The sequence below is a fragment of the Dermacentor albipictus genome, chromosome 1, assembly GCF_038994185.2.
Source record: "Dermacentor albipictus isolate Rhodes 1998 colony chromosome 1, USDA_Dalb.pri_finalv2, whole genome shotgun sequence".
NCBI classification, from domain to species: Eukaryota; Metazoa; Arthropoda; class Arachnida; order Ixodida; family Ixodidae; genus Dermacentor; species Dermacentor albipictus.
Window position 1 is genome coordinate 259,180,771 of NC_091821.1, and position 26,835 is coordinate 259,207,605.

The window sequence follows — 26,835 nt, forward strand, 5'->3', positions numbered from 1 at the left end:
GTTAGCTCCGTACTTTTGCTAGCTTTGTCCACAAGTATAGGTCAAGATTCTTTGGTCACAAGTAAAGGTTGATAGCTCAATTTTAGGTAGCATTTCTGGGAAAAAAAATTTGACCTATATTCGTATAAATACAGTAATAGTATTTTGAGGTAGTGGTAGTTGGCATTTAAATCGGGAAATAATTATTTCCAAAATGTTGCTTAAAGAAGAGAGAAAGTGAATTCAGTCAGCAGGCTTATGCAGATAGCCGTTATATGATAGTCATTCTCCCACTTGCTGCCTTCAACTTAAAAAGCTGATTTTGCTATTCCTAGTGCAGTTCTGTCCTCGTGAAATGCTCATATAAAAAATCAGCAAGTCTCACTAAGACCATTCTTTGTGTAGCAGCCCAGGAAAATGGCAAATGCTTCCAGAACATTCACTTGGGCACTGTTGCCTTTATTCAATGCAAGAATAACTTCAAGTGTATGTCCAGACTCAGTTCACTGAAACATGCCAATCACATGGCTAAAGAAACAAGTAATTTAGTCTCTCTTGGGTCAGTTAGAAACAGATAGCCATTTTATTGTTGTCAGACATCTCTTATTAAATCTACCTTCGATAGAGATAGCTGCCACTGTATACAAAGAAAGCAGCAGCAAGTTGTGAATGTCTCCTGCCAGCATCGTTACTTATTGGACATTTTTGTCAAGTGAAAGCCACATACCACATTTTATTCAGACAACTTGTAAAAGACTGTCACATGAAAGAGTGAAAAAGGTAATGCCAATATTTTTATGCCTTGAACTTGCGTCATTATAGGAACGAGTAGGGAGCATTGCTGATTGGCAGATTTGTGTCTTTTGTGCAGTGACAGTGTCTGATTTGCAAGGCATTGAGGACATTGGTGTGGGCCAGCTGAATGGTGGCAGACGCATTGATTATGTCCTCCAAGAGAAGCCCATCGAGAGCTTCAATGAGTACCTATTTGCCTTGGCTAGCCATGCATGCTACTGGCAAGTATAAATCTACCTGCTTCCTCGAAGTGTCCTGGCCACTTCGTACTACTGTAGAAACTGGATAATGTTTTATATGGTGGCAGAATACCTCATTTCATAGTAGTTTATTTAGCAGCACATCTATCTGATGTTGTTTTGCACCCCTGGTTTGGTACTACAGTTAAACCTCGATATAACGAAGTCGGTAACATCTGCAATTTGCTTCATTATATCAAAGTTTCATTCTACTGAAATTCGGCCTTTTATGCAAATAATAGTCGCCAATCGATTTTTTTCTTACACGGGAAGTAGCCACAGAATTTTCTGAATTATCGGGCAATCGAAAAGAGCAAAGCAAATTTGAATGAGAAAACAATTCATTTTTATAAATTCGGGAGTCTGCAAATCATACGGTTTCATGCCATGTACGTGCCATGCCGTGTCATGCCATGTGTCATGCCATGCCATGTATGATATCTTCTCGGCGGTACGAATTAAGCGAAGCCAGCCACACTTTTACGTGCACTCTGTTCCCACAGCCGATACCGTCGCCCGCACTGGGACGGCGCTATCGGGAAAAGCGTCGGCAGCGGGAAGCGAAAGCTTCGTCTGCTTCTTGCTCCAACGGATCACTGAAACTTGAGATTATGCAACCCCCAATACTAAATAGGCGGAGATAAATTACATGGTGCCACGCCACCTTGGCACGCCCACTCTGCATGCGTGGCTGCATATGCGCTTACAGCACAGTCATGCGGAGCCACGGCTGAGACGCGCGTCAACTTACCCCCCACTCCGCATCTCCCCCCCCCCCCTTTGCCCTTGCTCGCATGGGAAGGCGGCACTTGTGAAGCCACCATCTTCTCTCACCCTTGCACACTTTCACTTGCACCTAAAGCACAGTGCGCAGTACGCGATAGGATGGACTTTACATGGAACATGCTGCAGCTCCACTTCGGCGGTCGCTGTTGTCGCGCGATTCGAGAGGTGCGTTTGCAAACAGCCAGTTGTAATTCAATAATTTGATCATCTGCGTCCGTGGATTTATTGTCTCGGCATTCCTTTGTGGTGGCAGTGAAATTTCATTATATTGAAATGGCACACAAACGCGCTTCATTATATTGAGGTTCTAAATGCATGTTCTATGAACAAGAGGTTATGAAAAGTTAAATACTCCGTTATATCGAGAATTTCTTTATATTGAAGTTCGTTATATCGAGGTTTAACTGTACTGTACATCTGTGCATGCTGTTGACAATGTAATCTCTTTGTACTTTAGCATATCACAGGCTTTTTTATGTGCGATACTAACAGTGATGGAAGTGACATTTTACTTCTTGAAGCAGATTTTGCACCAGAAAAAATGCCACTTTGGAGCAGCCATAAGTGTTTTCAGAGCAGAAAAAATGCTATTTTGTAGCAGCTATTGGTGTTTTCGTAGCAGATGGCAAAATATGCCATATGACTCCTAGAGTTAAAAGCATCATTGAAGCGCCTCATAAATGCTAATATTTATTATGAAACAATTGCGTATACTATAGTCAATGCAAATTGCAAGAAGGTGGATGGTTATGTAACATGCAGTAAAATGAGCTATGCATTTTATCAGTACTTGTGGTGTGATAGGCACCGTGGAGACCGTGCGCCCACGTGCACAAAAAAAATATGCCTCGGTGGACTCAGCTGCAGCCGAGGCTACGATTGGCTTCACTGCGTTTTCAAAAATGATCATAGTGTACAGCTTGTTTTCGGTTTCTTTAGGGCTCGTTGGTCACATGGTTGAAGTTCCTCATCTTCATTTTCCCAGCGCCGTTTCGGCACAGTTACTAACAAAAATGAGAGTTTTGAGCAGCATGTAACAGCATTTTTTTGGACCAGTTAGGAGCAATTGGAGCAGCACTTCCATCACTGTACTAATAGGTTAAGAATGAAATTCTCTTTGAAAGAGCACCACACAGTGTTTTATTTCATGCTGTCCATCTTTTTTATAGATTTTTCGCTACATAATTAGCTAGAGGACAGCTACTTGTGCAATGCTACCTCATCCTCCCCACCTAATATTAATGCCAAGTTGCAGCTGTGTGCACATACATTTCCATGCATCTGTAGACGTGCAACGTGTCCATAGCCTTCACAGTTTCTTTTTTTTTTTTTAAGCTGATGATTAATTAGTTTTTATTCATAATTCAGAAGAGAAACTTTTTTTTTACCTTGTTATCATAGCTGTTAGCATAAATTGTTGGATTGCTTGCTTTTGTCTTCCTCATAGGGAATCTGAGGACACAGTGCTGCTAATATTGAAAGAACTCTATGCCTTGCAAGGGTATGCACCGCAGCTAGCAACTGGTCGTTCTGCTTCTCAACCCAAAGTGCAGTTGTACAACCCAGCTGCACCACTGGGTAACGCCAGCGTAGTGGTGCCACCACCTCCAATGCCTTTGCTGTCACCATCAAAAGAAACTTATGTTGCTCCTAGTGGTGTACCACCTTTACCTCTCGATGGACCGAGTGCCCCACCCCCATTGCAGGGATTTGTGCGTATGTCGCCTCTCACTCGAAAGTAGGTGCTTTCCCACATGCCTGGCACTGTCAGAGCACATATGTTCTGCTGCTGCAAGTAAACCAGGTCAGCAGCACTTCTCCAGTCTTTTGTTGATGGCTTTGTGCTCCCTTGTGAAGCATCTGTGCTGTCAGATGCTCCCTGTAGCTTGTTTTTAATGGGAAATGTGATGAACCTGCACTTTATGGACATTTAGAAGACATAGCTGCACCATTTGAACAATGGATCACTAGCACAGGTGACAGACCATGTTACATGCTTGATTTGGCATTGTTGCCTGAATAAGCCAATCTCGTGCATTGTGGAGAAAAGTTGGCCTTTATGTGCAGCATGCTAGTTGAAAGGTGCAATTTTACATTGTGTTTTGCTTACAGAATTACGTGAACACAAGGCACATAAAGTTGTAGTGTGTGTGTGTGTGTGTGCACAGTATGATCCATAAAGTGCTCCACTGGCCAGCATTGAAAAACTGGCCTCTGAAGAAATTGATCAATAAATAAAGTGCAATCATTTTTGATGCAGCCTGAACTGAAACTAGGATTTGAAAATAAAGCCCTGCACAGAGGCACCTTCTGTGATATAGTAAAAAATTGAAATTTCTACAATTCATGCCAACTTCCACACATATATGAGCAAGAATCATATACCACAGTGGTTGTGAAACTGCTGTGTAGAGCCCTATAGCAATTTCTTATGCTGGGCTTTTAAAGCCTAATGTACTGCAAGATGAACAAGAAGCAGTGTGGTGTTGATTGATCACATATAAAATATGAAAGCAGTATGAAAGAAACAAACAGGACTGTGGACCTAAAAAAAAATGTTCATTTATTCTATTGTCTACTGCTTGCATATTAGCAACAAGCACATACCAGCTCACCCAACTTTTTGTGCTTCACCACTCTGGGCATCAAACTAAGATGGTGCAACATCTCGCACTATAAACTAGGGTCATTCAGATGCAGTTTTTTTAACCTGGAGCGTGTAGAGTTTTGCACACATCTAATGGTTAAGCTCTGTGAGCTTGTAAATGAGGCATACAGCAACAAAAATGAGCAAGAACTTTAGCCCGGTCAGTGATGTGCTGACATATGCAGCTGTTGTGGCTGCTACGAGATAGCAAGCTTGCAATAGTGTGCTATGAACCTGCAGTGCTGCTACAAACTGCCATTGTATCCTCTTATTGTTACCTGGCTGATGTTATGTATTGCTTCAGGTTGCATGCATACTGCAAGCCATGCTGCACAGCAGCAAACTTGCCATGCAGCAGCTCGGGCTGCTGCACCTGTGCGAACATTCAAGTGGTAGTTGGCATTGAGTGTCGTGTGTTAATGAAGTGTTTATTCCATTGCTCCCTAGTCTTGGTATGCGCTTCTACAACCACCAGTAATATCCAAAAGCGATTTGCAAATTTTGTGTGCACCACATGTGCTTGTGTAAGTGCCGCATCCCTAAGATTGGGCCTAAACATTTAAAAAATGGAACTGTACATGAGCCACATCACCTTTATGGTGTACAGCTGCAGCTGTGCAGTGCTACCTCTATGCAGTGTCAGCATGGTATATAGCAGTGTATCGGATGCATGCTCTTTGAAATAGCCTGGCAAAAAATGGTGCAGCAGCTCAAAATGAAGCACAATAAAAGGAAAAGAGCCATGAAAGGTGCGTCATGTGAAGCAAAAATTGAGGTCGAAGTTATATGTTTAAAAATCAATGTCAAGACCTCACTGCTGGGGACATCAGTGAGACATCAATTTTTAAAGTTTTTTTTTTTTTGCATCCGAGTTGCTGTGGCTCAGTAAATGTTCTTGAAATTTGCCAAGCTCAGTCAGCAGCTCTATCAGAATACATTGTAGTCCACTTTTATTGGCCAAAAAGGGTTGCAGTGTCGCCCAAAAGGTGAAGCATCGACTGCGAGAGCAAATTATTAGTAGACAGATATACAAATTAAGGACAGTAGTTTTATCAGCCATATAAACTTGTAAACATTCGCTTACTAATTAAATTAACAAGCATGGTGTCACGTGCGCACACGCAATCATGAACACATCTTACTCGATGACCGTGCGCACTCTCTGTCAAAACGCTGGAGTGACGAAGCGCGGCAGCAGCAGCGGGCGAATTGACCTTTGTGCTGCCACTCACTTCAATGTGAACTAAGCAGAGAGAACATGGTGCACATGAAGGTATCAGCACTCGGCACACTCTATCCCCATCGCAGATAGCTTTCAAGATAGCCCCAGTGCCTTGCGCAGAACAGAAGACTGCACGCTTCGTCACCACTTTACTCCCTTGCGCACAAGATTGAGCCACCATCGTCGGCTCACCCTTGCACGTACAGCATACAATGCGCAGCAACCATGTTATCGCACTTGAACTTCATATGGAACATCATGGCGACGCTGACGATAGAAATGTGCCTGGAGTATCCATATAATTGCTATTGCAACAAACTAGGGCTGAGCAGACATTGTAAAACACCACGATGTCACTGTGAGCTGGTGTGGAAACAGAAAGGCGGCGGCGTCACCAGTTGTTTTTGCATCTATTCCGGCTTTCCAAGCATCTTTTCACGGCAAGAGTGGCTTTATTCGTATTGTAGAAGGGTAATCTACTAACCCAGCCCCATTCATTTTTTACTCTTTAGTGTCCTTTTAAAGGAGGATGGATAGAAAAATTGACTTCAGATGCAATCTCCTTATTTTACCGCCAAAATATACCAGCATCCACGGCAAATATTTGCACCAAGTAGCTTCCCGCAGTGCATGCAGGAAGTTATTAAGAATGGTGCCAAACACCTTTCCCCCATGACCCTGCCTGCTTGTTACGCAAGTTTGGGGACATGCTGTGGCATTTGACTTGTTATTCTTGATTTAAAATATGTAAACGTCCTTACTTGTATAATCGTATAGAAATATAATGTCTGCAGTTCAACATTTTCATTAGTTTATTACATGTATAAAAGGTGTCATAATAGTTGTGATAATTCCCACACGAACACCCGATATGGTGTAGGTGCCCAAAAAACCACATTTGTTGGAGTATCTTTAATAAAAGCCACTGTTTATGACGTAATTAATTAGTGATGGCAGCAATGCCAAAAGGAAGATATTTGAGACCCTTGGCGTTATGGATTGACTATAATAGGACAATGCAGGCACTTTTAGGCTTCTGCCAAAAGCAAGAAGATAAAGGCAAGTGAAAAAAAGGCAATCTGAAGACTGCACACTACGAGCATTTGAGTCTGGCTTGTTGGAAATTAAAACGTCAATGTTTTCTCAAAACACTACTTTTGCTGACAAAGAAACATTTTCTCTACAACCGCTTTACTTTCCAAATATACTTTTTGGGAATTGTTCCGGAGGGTTTGTGATCCCTACTGAACCAAATGAAATATGAGCCATGAAATATGAAATGAAATATGTAGCCACCAGAACGTTTTTTACTAACTTTTTCTGAGAAAATGGCTTAAAATTCTACAATTATTCTTTTGGTTCAGAACATAGCCCAGTGCACATAAAAGCTACCGTAAAAACTTGGAGCTCTTTGCTTACATTAAATTTTTCAGAAATGTTCAAAGAAAAAAATTTTTTATATTTATTCAGTATTTTTGTACCATATTTATGACAACATTAAATGGAATTTATTACAAACAGTCTGAAAATGTCCAACTACTCTGCTTAAACATCTGTAATGTTAGAGGCAGTCATAAATTAAAACCAAAGTCAGCTATCCTTCGCCCCCTTCCCCCTCCCCCCCTTTTTTTTATTGCACAACCCTAGCGTGGCTTGACATCGAACCTCAAGGACAGCTTTTCCTGTGAACAGCATAGTATAGGTGTGGTTCATTCAGACATATTGATCCATTTCTGGTAGTTCCCACAGTTAGTTACTGAGGGAAGCTCAACTGAGGTTCCCTTAGCAGAATTCATGTCTTCGCTTCCTGTGGAGTGTTCTGTCGTACTGTGTGCAATGTATATGCACATAGTGTTCATGATTTAGTAAAGCACATAATGTGTCACAATGAAAGGGGACACCAGAGACTTGTGTTTCAAGCCAGTAATTTTCCTTGTGTCTGCACCGAGATAAACTTTCCATAAGTGAGGGTCTAGTTTTAGTTTTAACAAAGACTGCATTCCATTTGACATTGCTGCACAGAACACTTGTGCCAATTTCTGTGGGTTGCACATGTCACTGCGCAAGAGATAATTTATAGCAATATACCTTAGGCTATGTTCACACTTGGTCATGGGGCAGGTGGAAGTGGCAAAAACTTGACAAAATCCTCCCGCCTAGGCGGCAAAACGGGCGGAAAACCAGGCAGCAAGCCCGATCGGTCTTGGACCAGTTTTTTTGCCACGGAAAAGCGGAAAGCCATTCCGATTCACTGGTAGCCACACTAGCATGTAAACATCCGGTCGTAGAATTTAACATCTTCCGTTGTTCATTGACCAGTTTTGGGAAAAATAACTAGCTAGAAGTAGCAAAACTATGTCTTTTTCCTCTATCATGGCAGATGAAATTTAAAGTCGACACATGCAATTGCGTGAAATAGTAGCTTATTCTATGTGGTAGCTTTTAATAACTGATGGGCCAATGAATGAACATACCGCATGAAATGGTGCAGTGAACGGTGCCACCACGTGGACAAACATACACAGACAAGGTGGATGTGGGCGAAAGCAGCAGTGGTTTCCGCTGTAGTGGCAAAACAAATGTGAACATCTTGGACATGCGTGGAAAAGATTTTCAGACCGCTTCGGCCTTTCCGCCCATTTGCCGCTTCCCAAGTGTGAACATAGCCTTACACACACTTGTGCTGTGTTTATCGTGGATGCTATCAGCTGAAAGTCTGTTCACATGACAAGGTGGAAGCTTCGGCAAGTTGGTGATTCAATATGGACATGTTTGCACAGCGCAAAAGACAGGACTGATGGAAGAACACAAGACAGGTGCTGACTTCAACTGATCTTTGTTTGCGAAATCACCAGAACTGTATACATGAGCAAAAGTAATGAAAAAACAACTTTATTGTGTTCTTTCAGTCCTCGCGTGTTTGCGCTGTGCAAACATGTAGATCTGTTCACATCTCGTGAAAATTTATGGTTTAGACCCTTATGTGTGGCACGTCCAAGGCTGCATTTGAGAGCGACTTTGCCTTTTAATAGTGCGTGAACGAGACTCCAGCTCTACTGTTAAGTGTCAACAGCAACGAATGAGGTAGCTAATGAAACTAAAATAAAGGCTTCCCAATGTCACAGGTGCGTTCACTTTTTACCTATGTATGGGCTGCGCTGAAGAAATTAGAACCAGAACTTAAGGTGAGGCTTTAACATAAGAATTCACACTATCAGTTGAACAAGCCTTTTTCCAGATTCATCTAATGTGCACAAGTTCATTTTGTGCTGCCTTAGGCATTCGGAACTCGGACCTGAAATATTTGTGTAAAGCTGTGCATGTTCATCAAGTTGCGTTATCTGCATGCTAGGTTGCATGGCCTTTGCAAAAACATAACTTTTAGAGGGCAGTGCTGTTGGTCATATGGAAGGTATTTCATAATTTGTGCCATGTACATAAGTGGGTGTTTTTGATGTGCTGTAAAAAGGGGTTTTAAATGTGCTAGGATGGGTCACTTCCTGCTTTAAGCAAGTGTACCATGTCTAGGAGCAATCTATTGAATGTGCCTTGTGGCAAAAGGTGCGCAAGTGCAGAAATAAATTGTGATTTGAACAGTGTGCATGTTTATTTGGCAGTTTTCCATGAAATATAGCACATTTCATACACATCAATACAATGTTCTGGAATGTCTCCAAATATGCAAAATACAAGGTAAATAAGTCTCCAAATAAGATGCACAATTTATGGTAAACAAGGCACTTGATGGCTTCAAGGATGTTGGCAACTATTCTAAAGTGGTCACAGTAATCGCAGTATCATTAGGAACTACCTAAACTACAAATTAATGAAAAAATGTGAGCTGCTGCTCAGCACAATGATTGACATAGTCAATACCCAGACCACATATTCACTAGTGGTCTTGACAATCGCGCAAAGCACTTGCAAAACTTGGCCTTGCACTTTGATCTGAAATTGAAATAAGCACAATGAAAGATTCAGGCACAGTACATAAATTAACAATGCTTTTATTGTCATTTAAATGCGCATTCACTTTGCCTTGAGTGGCAGAAGACTTATTAAAGCAAAGAACTCATAGTAGATGAATTAGTAAAGTGGGTGAACAAGGGGACATGCAAGACTTGGGATCGGACTCATTAGTTTTCCATAACTAATATAGGGAAAATGAGACATACATCCAAAGGTAGTAATTGTTACAAAGGAAACCCCATACAGGTTCCTCAAAAGAAAAGCCTCGCAGTTGAAGAGTTAGCTCAGATGCTAGAGCGGCTGCCCTGGAAAGGCGCTGGTTCCAGCTTTGAGTCCCAGACCAGGACGAATTTTCTTCAACCGTGAGGCTTTTCTGTCGAGGAACCCATGTGGGTTTCCCTTGTAGCAATTGTTACGATTAGGTGGATGTCTCATTTTACCTTTATTAATTACTTCTCCCCACCTTGCAGGTTTCCATCAATACCTCATTAATAAACTGCAAAGGAGAAAACGGTGACGACAGGACGGACACAGACAAGCACTAATTTCCAATTGAAAGTTATTTTGAAAGGTCACAATTGAATACCCAATAAAAAAAATTTCAAACTAATTGGGAGAAGGGTTACCAAGACAGCATATGACATTACAATTTAGGAATACTAGTTCCTTTTAAAGATGGTGAATGGACATTGCACTGCACCCTGAATTCTTGCAGCCTCTACTTCTCTGCTCACTGGCACTGAGATTTGTACAGGACAATGCACTTGTCAAATTGTGGTTTGCATGTGCACAGACAGTGGGCCACTAAATGAGCTTCAAGTCCCAGGTTGACATTGTTCACATGATTGTGTGAGCAAATATAGGTACAGGCACTTGACAGTCGCTCTCCAATAAACAAAATGCCACATGATAATGGAATTTGATACACAACACCCATTAGAAATGGGACATCTGATAAGGGTGCTTAATTTTCCAATGCTTTGTCATTTCATCAAACTATTCTGGTGCAGATTCTTGAAAATTTATGTGGCGTGGAGAAGACAACTTTCATGGCTGCTTTTTGGCCAAGTTTCTATAGATTCTGCGACAGTTCACAAGTATGTAAAGTCTTACAGCGATGTTTGTGCGCTTTTTTTTTTTTAATCTCCACCGCTAAGGGTTAACATGCTCCGCTGATGACCTTTTTTGTTTGTTTACTACAAAATCTCAGCCACTGCCGTGGTAAATTGAGGCGGGTAGCCTCTTGATTCGAGGCGGCTCACTTGAGTAGAAAAACCTACAATACACAGTGCAGATGCAATATTTGCTAAGAGCGTTACTTACACATTTAAGCTATACTTTAAGCTTATAGAATGAGCAGATCTGAAGGGAAAAACGGCCTTTTGCTCACACTTCTAGCATACGTGGCTGACGTGAGTGCTAAGCTGAGGTAAAGAAACATAATGGTGCCTTCTACATGCTACTCGTGCATTCAAACCACAGGTTTACGGTAAGCCACAGGTTGCATACCCGCCCATCAAAGCTGCGATCACAGTTTGGAACTGAAAGGCGCAGTCTCTGTTTATGAATAACGAACGTTACACTGCACCTAAAAACTACTAAAAAAACTCAAGATTGAGTGGCGAAGCCGTGAAGACAAATTTTCATGGCCTTGGTCAAACCACTTGCCTTGTTTGACCCGGTACTCTTGTTCGCCGTCATGCTGCAGTCTTGTTACCAGCTCCCCAGTATTCTCCCATGAGGATCACAGTACTGTTGCTTAGCGACGGACCAACCAAGGGGTACATTTGGGACATGTATGTGCACAGCCAACTGAATAGATGTCAGAAAAATATCGGTTTAGCATAGCTACACCTGTGTTTCCAGATTCTACAAGGAGTCACATGACTGAAGCCTCCTTATTGACACAGGAGCCCCCCACCCCACCCCAAAAAAAAGAAAGAAAATAAACTTACAAGAGGTAGCAACATATAGATGTGGTGACGATCATGGCCTGAATAAGGCTGCAAATAAAATTAGACAATCGTTATCTGTCAAAACGGTTTCGTAGCGCACAGCGGTAGGCAGTGCCTGTCAAGCGACCAACTCACCTGCGATGCGAGCCCTTCCGTATGAACCATGGCACGATAGCACCGACGACGACCCAGAAAACACTTACAATAGAAACGGCAGCTACGTCTGCTCCCATTTTAAACTAGGAGCAAAACGATAACAGAGTGTCGAATATGGTCGCTGAGCTATGTAGATTTCGTTTGCGTTTTATGTCATTCCGTGCGCCCGGACCGGAAAACCTCAGTGCATACGGCCGGAAGTAGGCGCTACGGAGGCAGCACCACCGTACGGAAAATGTGTACGCTCTTGTAACCTTGAACACGGCCGGACTCGAGCGGCAGCGGCGCGCGTTCTCCTTAACGCGCGCCGCTGCCGCTCGAGTCCGGCCGTGCCTTGAAACCACTTGTAACGTCAAAATATTACCTTGCTACCTGCGATAGAAAATAGGGATGAAGGGTGTTCAGGGGATGGCGCGTGGATTAAATACACCTCATAAGACTGCTGCCGTTCAACGCGAGACGTTCATTTGAGGGATCGCCAGTCGTTTGTGCGCAGGCGTGAGAAAGAGCGGGCACGAGAGAGAAAATCTGGGGTCTTTTGCTTTATGATCTGTGATATGACTCTGCCTAGGTACTACGGGCGCGTCTTGTAGGCGCTTGTCCCAAGGGGTGCCGGCATAGGGGAGTGGGGTCCAACATAGAGTTTCCTACAAAAATTGTAGGAAACTCTATGGGGTCGAGTTGGTATTCGCTCGGACGCTGGCTGCCGGCGCGGTAAAGTAGGTGAAGCAGCGGGCCCGATTTAGCGACCGCTGTGTCGGACAGACTGCATGCCTTGCACCTTCAGCGCTCGTGCTAAGTCAATCGTGGCGAATCATAGCTTTCTCGCGCCTTATGGCGATGTACCTTGTAAATAACATCGCAGATGTTTCTGTGGGAGCAGTAGCGACTGTAGTAGAGCCCGCATATATTGAAAATATGGAAAGCAGATTGTCTTAGCAACCGCGGTTGAACGCAAGTGGTGAAAGGCCGCCGGTGACGATATGACTGACCCCGCACCAGCGCAGCAGGCGCGAGAAAGTATGTGTGACGTACCTTTGCGTATTCTGATTCTAAAGAATCAGAATACGCAACCACCAACGACGCCAGAGACAGACTATACAACGAACGCAGGTTCGGCGCAGAAACCCCCAACGCAACCAACAATACATGGCAGAACGGAAACAACAACACTTAGAAATCTGGCAATGGAACTGCAGGGGGTACAAGCGCAAGCAGGGCCTCCTACAGCAATTCATATACACCAGAGGAACCCCACCAGATGTAATCATTTTGCAAGAAAGAAACAGCACCCCAACGCTCAGGGGCTACACATGTCAATTGAGAGAGCGGCCGCACCGCGACCCTCATAAGCAAACAAATAGTAGCCATAGCACACAAAGAGATAGAGGATACCCAAATAGAGCACGTAATCACGGAGATAATCCCCAAAAAGAAAAGAAAAGCCAAGAGCACCTACATCGTAAATCTATATAGCCCACCCAGACAAACAAAGGGCAACTTTATTAGGATCTTTGCGGGCGCGAAAAAGTTAGCGGGGCAGAATACTCGGGCGACTTTAACGCCAAGAGTCCGAGATGGAGCTATACTAACGAGGACAAAAAGGGGCGCGGCATCTGCACGGCGGCAGAGAACGTAGGGTGCGAGCTGCTAACCGACGAGAACCAACCGACCAGGCAGGGGAATAGCGTCAGTCCAGACACGAGTCCCGATCTAACCTTTATCAGGGGCGCCAAACAAGCGGAGTGGGAAAACCTGCCCGAGAACCTTGGGAGCGACCATCACATAATAAGGATCAGCACGGTGGCGGACAACGTCCGGAGGAAGATTGGCACGGCTCGGCTGACGGACTGGGACGCCTTTAGAGCGCACTGCAAGCAGCTCGAAGGCAGCATCGTTCCGGCGGAAGAGTGGAGCCAACAACTCAGGCGAATCCGAGACCTATACACGAAGGAAGTAGACAGGACGGAACAGACGCCGGAGGTGGACAAGCGGCTCCTCAGGCTATGGGAGGCGAGACACGGGCTCACCAAGAGGTGGAAGAGACAGAAACTCAACAGAAAGCTAAAAAAGAAAATTGCGGACATCACCAAGAAAACGGAGGAGTACGCGACGCAGCTGGCCAGACAGGGGTGGCAGCAATTTAGCAATTCGCTAAACGGCACCCTCAGTACGGCCAGAACGTGGCAGATCCTCAAGGCCCTCATGGACCCGAGCAAAAACAAATCCGAAGGCAGCAAGTAGATACAGAGGCTAGTCCACCAGTACGAAGGCACGGACGAACAACTCCTTGAGGAAGTCCGGGTCAAATGCTACGGCAAAGACCACAGGTAGAGAGCTACAAGGAAGAATACCGTGGCGAAGAAAACCCTACCACGGACCGACCCATCATGAGAGAAGAGGTCGTCGAGGCGATAAGATCGGCCACCAAGAACACGGCTGCGGGGGCGGACAAAATCCGGAACTTGCTAATCAGAAATGTCGGCGACGAGGCCATCGACCAACTGACGGCCTACCTCAACAAGCTCTGGCAAGAAGGAAGAGTTCCGGCGGAGCGGAAACACGCCGTCGTCGTAATGATTCAGAAGCCAGGGAATAAACTCCAAATAGAAAATCTCAGGCCGATATCCCTAACGTCGTGCCTGCAGGGCAAGTTGTTCGAGAAAGTGATCACGAAGAGAATCCAGTCGCACTTGGAAAACAAGCCATGGTACCCGGACAGCATATACGGTTTCAGAGCCAACCTCGCAATGCAAGATGTGCTGCTCCAACTCAAGGAGGAAGTGCTCGAGACGATGCCGAAAACGGGCGAAAACGTCGTCATAGCCCTCGACATAAAGGGGGCCTTCGACAACGTGAGCGACGCGGCCATCACGGAGGGCATCAACTACGCGTACCAACTGCGGGAAGAGAGTGCACGATTACGTCAGGTACTTCCTGAGCAACAGAACGGCGACGGTGGGGCTGGGCGAGCTGAGAAGCAACGTCTTCCCCCCGCCGTGCAAGGGCACACCCCAAGGATCCGTCATATCGCCCGTCCTCTTCAACGTGGCAATGATTGGCCTGGCAAGAAAACTTCAGGAGATCCGAGGCATCCAGCACGCGATATACGCCGACGACGTAACGATATGGGTCACCCAAGGATCCCTCGGAGAGAAGCAAGAAAAACTGCAGGAAGCGGCGTCCTGCGTGGAAAACTGCACCAGAGAAAGGGGACTGCGATGCTCCACGGAGAAGTCGGAGCTCCTCAGGGTCGGCAAGCACCCAACGCAAGCGACACTGGAGGTGACCCTCGAGGGACACAACATCCCGGAGAAGAACATGATTAGGATCCTGGGCATGTGGCTACAAGGCAGCCGGAAGTGCAGCCACACCATTAGCCTGCTGAGCAAGGCGGCGGAACAGATGGGCCGCATGATCAATAGGGTATCCCAAAAGAGATACGGAATGAAAGAAGAAGACACTCTCAAGCTAGTCAACAGCCTAATTGTCAGCCGAGTCACGTACTCCCTGCCGTACCACGTGACGACCAAGGCAGAAAGAGAGCAAGCAGACACCATCCTCAGGAAGGCGTACAAGACGGCTCTGCGTCTACCGAGAAACACGTGGAATGAGAAGTTGCTCCAGCTGGGCATCAGCAAACCGCCAGACTCAGAGGCACCCCTACGGGACGAGCGCTCCTGAGGAGCTTGGGTCGGGATACGAGCGGACTGACAGATAGATACGGGGACGTACCGGACCACCTCAGAAAAACCATTAATGTGGGACCACTGCCAAAAAATATGGATCCCAACCTACACGAAAACAAGCGAAAAGCTAGGGCCGAATACGTTGAGAGAACGCTAGCCCAGCTAGACAATACAGTATACACGGACGCCGCCGTATATCCACACGGAAGAGAACGCGTGGCCGCGACGGTAGTGGTTAACAAGGAAGGAAATCCGATCACGTATGCCATGGCAATGGTCGCTGGCACAGCGGAGGCCAAGGAGATTGCCGTAGCGCTGGCGGCAGCGGAAGGTTATAGAACAGGCCGATCTCACAACATACTGACGGACTCAAAAGAGGTGTGCAGGAACTACACGAGAGGCAGGATCAGCAAAACTGCTCTCAGAATACTCAGCGGAGCCACTTCCGCCGAGAAAGAAAAAGCCCAGGCACAAACTAATTTGGATCCCGGGTCACGTAGGCATAGGGGGGAACGAATGGGCAGACAGCCTAGCTCGAGGCGAAGCGTTCCGAGCTGGGCGGTCGAATGCCCCGGAGACCCACCTACAGGCTTGCGAGGAGGGATACGCAGAGACCCTGAACTTAATTACATAGAGGAACTAGAATTAGATATCCGCCACCACACAAAGACCTCACAAAGGAGGAAGCGACCAGCTGGCACAGACTACAAACTCCTTCCCCAACTTACACGTGCTCAATAAGATGTTTCCGACACAATACAGGGCCACCTGCCCTTGGTGCGGTGCCAAACCTACACTCTACCACATCACCTGGGAGTGCGAACGCAACAAAGCATTCCACAAACACGAACACCCGAGTGCGGAGCAATAGGAGAGTCGGCTCACCAGCAGCGAGCTCACGGCCCAAAGGGCCCTAGTGCAGCACGCGAGCGATGCAGCACGACTCAGTGGAGCCTTGGAATAGGGGCCTACCCTTGCTGAAGAGAAGTCTCAAGTCGCCAGCGCCAAGAAGATGAAGACGACGGAGACCTCGTAACCGCGAAATTCTTGAAGGACTCAAAAGTTTTCACTCACTCACTCACTCGACGTACCTTCACACGCAAAGTTCCGACTGGTGTTGCATGCACAAGTCGCGGGGCGCGGTAGTGCTGGACTTAGCGTTGCAAGTTGGAGGCTGGACGTAATTATATTTATTCAATCGTGTTTTTTTTTTTTTTTGCTAATTGCAACATGCAACGTTTCATTAGTTCGCATTATTGGCGGCGCCTCCAGGACACCAAAGCTAGAACCGGACTGGTCCGTGGGTTGGGGCTCGCCGAGGACTGCGTGTGCCAGGGGTGTATAAGATCGGCTGTCCGAGATAGCGGACAGCCAATTTTTTATGCGAAGACCCCCTGGCATGCTTCGGCCTCAACCGCCCTGCTTCCAGCTTTGATCACACTTTGATCACCCCGCTCCTTGGGTGCAGTGGCGTAGCTAGGTCGTCTGGCACCCGGGGCCCATATGTCTCCTGTCAGCCCCCCCCACCCTGGGTGTAGTCGAGGAAGGCGATGGCCTCGAGCTCCACCACTGGAAAAGCTGGCGCCACTGTAGGCGTGACGTGCTAGGAGGGATCACGTGGACATAGCGGCCGCGTCGGCTGCTTCGGGAGCGCCGAAGCGAGTTGAAAACGAGTTTAAATTACCTCGTACGCTGCGGTCCTCATTTAGTGCCGAAATTTTCCCGCTTCGAGTGTCTCCTTTACAACGCTTGAAAGCACTACAATAGGTAGTGGCTGCCTTTGAAGGCGCGCAACATATGGTAGGCTACTGCTCGGTGCCGCAGGGCCGGACGCACGTAACGGAGGCCGGTGTCAGCCTTATTCACACGTAGCCGCAGGACAAGAAGCTGCGTGAAGCTTGGCTCGCGAAACATAAAACCGGCAAACAGTCATCGGCTACAACTCGGGTATGCAGAAGCACAGACGCGAGGAAGATTTCTGCTACGGCGCCTGGTCTGCGATGTTCTGAAAACGCGCACTGGGACGCTCGCCCGAGTCCGTTGCCCGACTAATGTCATGACGGTTTGGTCTATGAACTTGTCGATGCTATATACTGGCAAGTTCAGTGGAGTGGAAAGGCAGCGGTAAGAAGCACATTTAAAGAAAGCATGGCATATGGACATGTTTGTGTTATGAATTAATGCACTGGATTACAAAAAAAGGAGCAGCGGGAAATTTCACGCTGAGGACACCGATAAACATACAGTGCGACGCAATTCGAGAAATAGTATTGAAAGATCAAAGAATTTAGAAGAAAAGAAAGATTGAATCGTCGCGACGGCACATCACAGTTCCCCGTAGGCGTCGAAGTCTCTACAATGAAATTATTTTTGAACAGCTCTGATAGCGCCCACGCAACAATGGTTGCTTGTATACTGTCAAATGCTCATATTCTACGGCTTAAAGTTCATGGCTCGGTGCGAAAACGCGCGCGCGGAGAAAGCGAAACAGTGCGCGGACAAGCATGCAGACGCGCAGTCGGTCGCTCCGAAGCTGTGCGATCGCTGCATTGAGGCTTCATTCTATTACGCTCCATTTAGATATACAAACGCTATAAGAACATATTTCACATAGTTTGCTCCCAGCGTTTACCTACCTTTCACGCAAGAAGCCGGTTCGGGAGACACCATCGCGGCGCGACCGTGCGCAGTGGCGTTCACTGTACGTATTCGGTAAAGAGATAGGGTCTGTAAACGATTGTGTGATTTCAGTTCGCCCAAGATTATTATTTAGACAGTAAGAAACTTCTCATGTTTCGAAAGTACTTACAGAAATGTCCGGGAGGGCTCGCGCGTGGTGTTTTCAGTGAGCGTTGACAGCAAAACCTATGAGGAGCGCGCCACGTGATCCCTCATACTACGCCAGCGAGACGCTTCCGATAGATGGCGACTCCGTCACTCCTCGCCGCCATATTTACAGCCTGTCGAGTCACACGCCGCCAAACTCTTCGGCCGCACCGAGTCTGAAGACGATCCAGAGAATCCCATTCGCGACTTTTGATGGCCGTACTTATGCAACGTCGCTCTCAACGAACGCTTCGCCGTAAACGAGAGCGCCGGGCCCGCTCGTTGAACGCCCTCTTACTGCTGTCTTTGTTCGTCTTCGCTGCGCGTTCTGAACGGAAGAGGGACCCAAGAGCCTCAACGCCTTAAAACGCCTTACTGCATGTTTAGCGACTCCTGATCCCAGCATGAACGCACGGCACGAGCGCACCCCACATGAAACATTCTTTAGCGACCATTTTTCGAATTAAATTTTTTAGCCCGCACATTCGTGTAATTATTTTATGGGGTGTTGATAGAGCTACAGCCGACAATTCTGCGGCGCAACGCATCGGGTACATGAACTCGGGCTAGTGGATACCGGAGCATTCTTTGCCATCTGCGCCGAGTCAAGCTGGCGGGAAAAGGGGTGTCTTCAGGCGTATGACACCCCCCCCCCCCATTCCACTGGCCCCTTGCACCCGGGGCCCACGGCCCCCCGGCCCCCCCCTGTTGCTATGCCACTGCTTGGGTGCCCCCCAGCTTTAGTGCTTTACCCAGATTTTCTCTCGCACGCCCTCTCTTGCGTGTGCCTGCGCACAAACGACTGGTGATCCCTCAAATGAACGTCTTGTGTGTAACTGGGAGGTGGGCTTGCCCGACGGGGTTGACAGACATGAAGGAATCCGCACCTTTAACGAAATGATCGTTTATTACCGCGAATCCAGGTGAATTTATCCATCCCCGCAGGAGACACTGTCAAGAATACAGGCCACTAACCTCAGGAGAGTACAGACTAGATCTGTACTTAGTCCAAAAAGGCTAGCTGCAATGACCGGTGGTGAATATCCACCAAACTGCAAACATTGTAACTACCCCCTGGCGGACCAAGATCACATCTTGTGGGGATGCCAAAAGAACCCTCCCCCGAGAGAACTCTTGAGGCGAGCTCCTTCACACGAAGAGTGGGAGATGAAGACGAAAACTTCCAACCCGCATGACCAGATACGGTTGGCGGAATTAGTGTTCCTGTATATGCTCCCGCAGGGAGCTCCCTGCGGGAGCATATACAGGAACACTAGGCGGAATGGGCTGATAGCGTCGCGGCCAGGTCGCGGCGAAGCAGACGCCACGCTAGCCCACACCGCTAGGAAAGAAAACTCCCCTCAACCTTGACAATAAAAGTTTCTTCTCTCTCTCTCTAAGTCAAATCTGATTGTGTTTTATTGCCATCTTTAGCACATTGCTTAATGTGACCGTTAAGCGATGAGGCTGGGCTGCCCTTCAACACAGGAACCTAGGAACACTGCGCCACCACGACGAAACTCGCGGCGACGGGCGGCAAGTCGTGCATCGTTTGGGTGCGCGCCCTCTCCCTCTGTCGGGCGCGACGTGACGTCGAGTGAGCGTGGCGCGTGCGGACGCGTTTCAACGCGTACGTCTGGTTGGGGGCGGGCGCGAGAGAGAAAATTTAGAAGCTTTTGCTCCTTGAATATGCGACTTTGCATAGGCACTACGGAGGAGGTCTCTTCGTGTTGCATGCCGGCATTGCGGAGTGCGGTCGAGTTTGTTTAAGCTCCACCACTGGCTGCCCGCACGCCGAGGCAGTGGGCACGCAAGCCCCATTTGGTGATCACTGTGTCTCAAGGGGCAAGGTTCTGACTGGTGTTTGTATCGTGTTTTATAAAGACAAGCGCATCATGTTCAACTCGACCTTATTGCGCATGTCCGCTAACGATGGAATCAACAAACATGCCCTCGAAAGCTATCTTAAACATCTTCCCTCTCCTACTCACAACGCATCAATAGTTGAGCAAGTAAAGCAACAGGGTTCTGTGTTGACTGACACTTGGCTCGATTCTATTCTTTGCGTGAATGGCACGAAATATGGGGTCTCTGCGCACTCGCACGACTTGTCCTTTCTGCAAAGGAGCCAGGGAGCGTCTCGGCTGTTCCGTCTTGGCACCATTGCCGGATTTTGCGGAGGTGTCCAGCACGCCTGTGCAGAAGCATCGGTAGACGGAACAGCCGAGAGACTCCCTGGCTCCTTTGTGGAAAGAACAAGTCGTGCGAGTGCGCGGAGACTGATAGGATACCAAAGCCAGAGTGATGCGAGCGACCTACCGAGTACAGACAGAAGACGGCAAAATGCTGCGTCGGAACCGGCAGCACCTGCTTGCGACAGCCAAACCATTCAGCGTGGAGTCATTCACCGAAAATTTTACGGACGACGAAAGCGACGACGGCATTGTAAGCCAACATACGACATCAACCGGAGGTGCACCGATGACATCAAATGAGACAAGTCTGCTTTTGAGGAGATTAACACGGCAAAGAAGACTGCCACAGCGCTTCCAATACGGCAGTAATTTTAAGCAATGTTCGTAACCCCTCGAAATGCCGTTCAATGATATTTTCACTTTGGTGCTTGTACAGAAAAGAGGATGTATCGTGTTTTAGAAAGACAAGCACATCGTGTTCAAATAAGTATTATTGCGCATGCCCACTAACGATGGAATCAACAAACATGCCCTCGAAAGCTATCTTAAACGTGTTCCCTCTCCTACCCACAACGCATAAATAGTTGAGCAAATAAAGCAGCAGGGTTCTGTGTTGACTGACACTTGGCTCGATCATATTCTTTGCACGAATGGCACAAAACAGTGTTGATGTGACTCCACAGAACACCTATATAGTGAATCTGCCTAGGCACTACGGAAGAGAATTCCTCAAATGAACGTGTCGGTAAAATGCGACGCACATCAAAGGTTAGTGCTACTTAGCGCGTAGATGGAGTGGCTTTAGGCTGCAGAAATGGCCTGGAGAGAGTAGAAAGAAATAACTGTGAAGGGCCTACTTTTGAATAGTCAACGCCCCGAAAACCCCAGAGAGAAGGAGGGGCGGCATCAGACCATAGTTATGCTCCCTCCTATTTTTTTTTTTCTTTCCGTTACGGGCTTGCAACACAGCACACTGCCACCATCACCATTAGCATGAAATAGACGAAAATGACTTGGGCATCGTGGATGCAACTTTCTGGCTTTTTTGTGTCAACATTATTATTATTTTTATTTCTGCAACCTTGGCGTATGCTTGTTGATGTGCCTAACTGCCTTGGCTTAGGGCTCTGAAAACGAACCAGTGATGGTATCAAGTAGGGAGTTTTTGGTGGCAATGAAGCAACATGCTATACTTAGCAGGACTTCTTCATATAATACTCAACACAAAGTGCTACTGTCATGATATGGCCATCCAACCACATAGCAGCGTTTATGGTATTTTGTAAAGGTATTCAAAAAGCAAAATGGCCTTATCAACTACATGTATTTGGAAAAAAACAGCCTTTGAATATTTAATATTTCTGATTTTTGAACAATGTAAAGATTGTACGGAGTTCATTAAAAAATGGCTGTGGCTTAGGTAAGGTTAAGCCCAGGATGCGAAGCATACTAGCCTTTATTTTAGTTGTTGAACCACTGTTTAGCCTGGTGAACTGCTGTTGCTTGGCTATATTTGGTTCGGCTAGACGAAGAAACAACTCATGCATTACTTCTTCGCCTTCAAGAGTGGAACGCGACAGCGTTCCCGTCGACCCGCCAAGGGGTGTAAGACAATGGGCTACAGGGCAGCGACTACGCGCCCCGCATTGGACGCGGTGAGCGTCGAGCAAAGCAGCGTTCGGCGCGGCAACGAAATGTGCGCCTGAGCAAGAGACGCACGCCTTAGAAACAGCGCGTTTCTAAGGCAACACCGCATTCACTAGAGGCGCTTTTGTACCGCTTTGAAGCGTTGTACTCGTGGCTCAGTGGTAGCGTCTCCGTCCCACACTCCGGAGACCCTGGTTCGATTCCCACCCAGCCCGTCTTGCAAGAGTTGAGCCAAAGCCACTTCTCCTCTGTCGTGACGTCACGGTGTCACGTGATTTCATGGTCACCGCCGCGCCTGAGGAGCTGGGTTGAGCCCTCGTAATATGCTTCGCATAAAAAATACTTGATACATGTAATGCCATTCAGTACTGGACGTTTGGTCAACTGAAGGGCTCATGAAAAACAATGCTGAATGTATCTGGCACACAGGAACAGCATGTCACTAGATGCATGTATGTGCTGTGTTCAATGGTGCAAAGTATACTACAACACCGCACATTATTTTAAAGGGATGAAATAATTGTGAAGTTGTTGAAGTAACTGCTTTGCCTAAATCAAGAAAACAAATTTGCAGGATGCCTAAAGACGAGGCATCCTCATTGACTGATTAGAAAGTATTGAGCATAACTGAGCTGCTCCTCGCATTTGCATGGCAACTGGTGCCTTTCCACCGCAACCACAGCAGAATCATAGAGAACTCTCAGCAGCTGCATCTCTTATCCTTATATTTAAGCTGGAGTAAATATTTCAAAACTTTGAATAGTGATTTCTTAAATTGAATAGCCAGGGTAAGTAAATTCATATTAGAAATTGCAAATATTCGCACACCTCTAGTATATTGATATATGTTCAAGTGGTTATGTCAGTAGCTTGAGAATGAACCACATGCTTATTGCAGGGTGAAGACCACTTTATTAGGCGACGAGTCATTTTGTTATATACAATTTCATTGACGTGAAATAATAAATATATGGCTATGACTAGAATCATGGCGAGATTAATCGTTCAGAAAGTGCTGGCCATACATGAGATCATGTGACAAAACAAAAGCGACTTGGGGTTGTGGAGGCATGGCAGTAGGCTGCTCATAAACAAAAAAATATATATAAGGTACAAAGGAATTTTTAAAAAATGAGTATAATGAATGACCATCAACACATTTTCCACAGCAAACATGCAGGGCTACATGTACTTAAAGCCTACATTAGAAACATGTTAACTATGTTAATGAATCTCATTTTGTTGCAACATTCTGAACACAAATTGTGGCCCAGGCTAAATTGGCAGAGTGTGAAATGCAAGCACCAATGTGTGATAAAAAGCAGTAAGACCCAGACAGTAGCAATAGTTATCCAGCAAGAAAGTATAAAACACTTTCCCAGTTGAAAAATTTATTTACTGGGAACTATACATATGTTAACAGCTTCAATCTGTACAACCAGAATGGTGTAATAAGCTAAGAGCAGGCTTTGAAGACTTATGAAAGCATGCACATAAAAGGGCCACACCACAAGAACTTTATGGCTATCTGAGCGAAGTGTTTAAGCAGTTGTATGGCTGATGTTTGACGCCCCCAAAGGTACACCTGGCCTATGAGATATGCCTCAGTCAAGGGTTCCTATTTGTTCTAGCCACCTGGGTTTCTTTATAGAAGTTCATCTTAACAGGGGTTACCATAGCAGCATGTCACGTGCACAGAAGGAAAACATCTTAGAAATAGCAGAATTCCATTTTCTACTTTAAAAATGGAAAGGCATCACATAACCAACTGTCTTGCACACCTTTGATAAGTGCATGTCTGTTGTGCTATGCTATTAGGTTCCCAGGCAACAAGATGAGAGACATTAAACAATTACAGCAGAAGCCAACATATGGGCTGCGATTTTGTATCGATGCCTTTTCCAGTGCTATTCCTTTTTAGGCTTAGACAGGGATCAGAGTGACAAGCTGCCCGCGTTATCCATGAGATCAGCCGGCCAAGAACAGTGGATGATAAGAGTGGCAGACAATTGCACAGAAGGCATCATTACAAAACCACAGCAACAATCTGTAAAGTACAAACAATATTGTCCACTGTTACATATCTCTTCTGTAAAGTATATATGTAAAAATGCAGAAACATGCAATTCTTTGCACTGTACTACACAGATGTACACTAACTTACAACACCACCTGTAAAGCAGCTGAGGAAGTTGTCTGGGAAAAAAGGAGAAGTTGGTACAGAAGGAAAGTGCACAGCTGTGGTATGTACGATGCACTACACCCTTTGAGTATTGATCCTAAACATTGGAATAACTTATGACGGTGCTGCTTCATTCCTAACAGAGATTGAAGCAGGAGACGTTTTCAGGTCAGCAGGTATTTGGCTCCCCATCTATAGCTTTCTACATCCATTCATGTCGCATAATGATGACAGTCTTGTTGTTCAAAAGGGGCCCCGTGAGAGGATTCATCTGAGCCATGTATGCACACAGCCAGCTGAAAGCAAAATATGGCATCAGTTTCAATGAGTAATAACAGTCCACAACTGGACACCATGAGCTGCAACTCACAATGTATAACAGAGGGCAGCAGTAGTGACAATCATTGTCTGGATTAACCTGCAAGCAAATGATTAGAACAAGTCAAATACGCAATAAAGACTTCAAATAGCAATGCTTTTTCATGCCGATGGATACACATGTCCAACCACGACATCAGATATTAGACAAATCTATAAAGTACAATAATGTGTGCATATGCATGTGACATGACGACACTGGTGGCAGAAAATCTATAGTTTGCCAAATGCATTGTTACTGTGTAAGGGACTTCCGTCTAAGTTTACATTGCACATCTCCTATCTGTGGTATACTAGGCATAAGTTGTCATTGCAACAGCTCAAATGTTTCCCTCAAGAAAATATGTGCGACTGTCCTATAAAACACTTTCCGACGGGCGATTTTACGGAGGAAAAAAGTCCCAAAGCTAGTGTGATAATTACAAGCTCAGTAGGGAAAGTGTCAGCAACATAAAACTGCACTGGCCAGTCCCGAAGGCGCCCTTTGAGCATTGATCCTAGACATTGGAATAATTCATAACGGTGCTGCTTCATTTCATACATTCTTTTGAGCTAGCTCCGGATGGCAGGGAAGTGAACACCATGATGGCGAGCCGGCACGTAAAAGCGCGCTCGAATCAACTAGTCATGAAATGCTGCGGTGCGTGCGCGCTCGATGGCTTCACTGCAGTGCAACTGGCGGTTAATCATGATGACTATCTTAAAGTTTTTAGCACATACCGACGCGCAAGCATTGGCCAAAACTCGGGCAGATTTTACACGTGTTAAGTGAACAAATTTAGAAAGCTAATGAATAACGATTGCTGTTGTTGTTCTTGTCCTGAGTGGCCATGGCACATACCCACAGTGGGGGATTGGCCAAGAATCGGGTGGTTTAATTAGGTGCATAAAAATAATAATGATAACAAGGGAGTTAACAATTTGAGCGTGCGAGTTTAAAAGTAAACATTTTGTGTTTGGAGAAAAAAGGAAATAGTCAGATGAAAACTGGGTATAAAATAATAATAATATACAATAATAATGATTAATAGATAAGAAATAAAAGAAAGCTATGGTTGGGAGGGAGAACGATCAATCTAACATGGAAATCGATTGGTTTCAATGAGGTAATTTTGGATCGCCAAGCAAACATTTCTTTGGCTGAACCCAACAATGGAGGCTCCAAAAGATAGGATCGCAGGCACTGATAAAGTTAGACCAATAGAGCGAAGCGGGATTTCGAGTAGTCGTTTTCTTATAATAGAAAAACGTCTGCAAGACAAGAAATGGTAGATTGTCTCCGCTTCGCCACAGAATGAGCATAATGGTGAGGGGACCAGACCACACCTGTGGAGGTAGAAGTTCAATACGGGTATACGGCAGCGCAGCTTCGTGATGGACACTTCAATTTTCCGTGTTCGGCAAAAAAATCTGTTCCAAGGGTGTAGGCGATGTCCGTAATCCACAGAGTTAGTAATTGCGGAGCCTGATACTGACTGTATAATGATACTCCTGTGAAATCTCGCAGCAGTAACATAAGCAGTCAAAGGGCAGCAAGGGAAAATCAGGCCACTTATCGATGCCTTGGCTAGAGAGTCTGCAATTTCATTAATGATTAGTACTTTATGGCCAGGCACCCAAATCAAACGCACGCTTCTCAAGTAACCAGGTACTAATGATTGAAATGTCCTCATCACGCGAGACTCACTAGAAGCAGTAAGGGATGAGCACAATGATTGCTACCGAGAGCGACTTCCTCTTTTCCCCTTATTGGGACATCTCGTGCACATTAGCAGACACGACTTAGGGCGAGCAGTTAATCAAAAATGTAACTAACGCACAGAACTAATGTACATGCCCCAAGTTAAACTAAGACAGTGCACACTCGCAAAACGTATGGCTGGAGCACTTGCCCGCGGTTGTTCCCCTTCGGCACAAACCACGGAACCACGCCACCCACACCAAGCCAGAAAAGTGTAAGCAATGTGACTGGCGTTGCTGAAGCGCCCATTGTGCAGCTTTATGGCTTTATCCTCTTTTTCCTCGTTTTACTCCACACTGTTGTGATAGTCACAAAACGGAGGACAAGTGTGCTGTCGCAACTTTACGGACTGGCCATGGACTGGCTTGTCTTTATTCGATGCCTTGGCTCTTGCTCCTGTGGCTTTCCTTCAAGACACAGACAGTGCCT

At 46.0% G+C, this 26,835-nt stretch overlaps 2 protein-coding genes across 3 annotated transcripts in view; one reads left to right on the forward strand and one right to left on the reverse strand.

Annotated features, from left to right (window-relative positions):
* Nucleotides 1-9,267, forward strand: part of PAPLA1 (Phosphatidic Acid Phospholipase A1) — an 89,427-nt gene extending 80,160 nt beyond the window's left edge. For both annotated transcript variants that reach the window (XM_070531248.1, XM_070531249.1), the window contains 2 exons: nucleotides 851-995; nucleotides 3,247-9,267. In XM_070531248.1, the coding sequence (XP_070387349.1) occupies nucleotides 851-995; nucleotides 3,247-3,541 (440 nt within the window). In that variant the 3' untranslated portion in view covers nucleotides 3,542-9,267. The remainder of the gene's footprint in view (nucleotides 1-850; nucleotides 996-3,246) is intronic.
* Nucleotides 9,251-26,776, reverse strand: LOC139054950 (uncharacterized). The gene is made up of 8 exons (XM_070532675.1): nucleotides 26,558-26,776; nucleotides 24,658-24,705; nucleotides 24,494-24,583; nucleotides 19,335-19,410; nucleotides 11,728-11,831; nucleotides 11,593-11,640; nucleotides 11,306-11,449; nucleotides 9,251-9,616 (listed from the first exon to the last, which is right to left on the reverse strand). Exons 1-7 carry the CDS (start codon nucleotides 26,653-26,655, stop codon nucleotides 11,335-11,337), a joined length of 579 nt encoding a protein of 192 aa, XP_070388776.1. The 5' UTR covers nucleotides 26,656-26,776; the 3' UTR covers nucleotides 9,251-9,616; nucleotides 11,306-11,334.
* Between the last annotated feature and the right edge of the window lie 59 nt (nucleotides 26,777-26,835).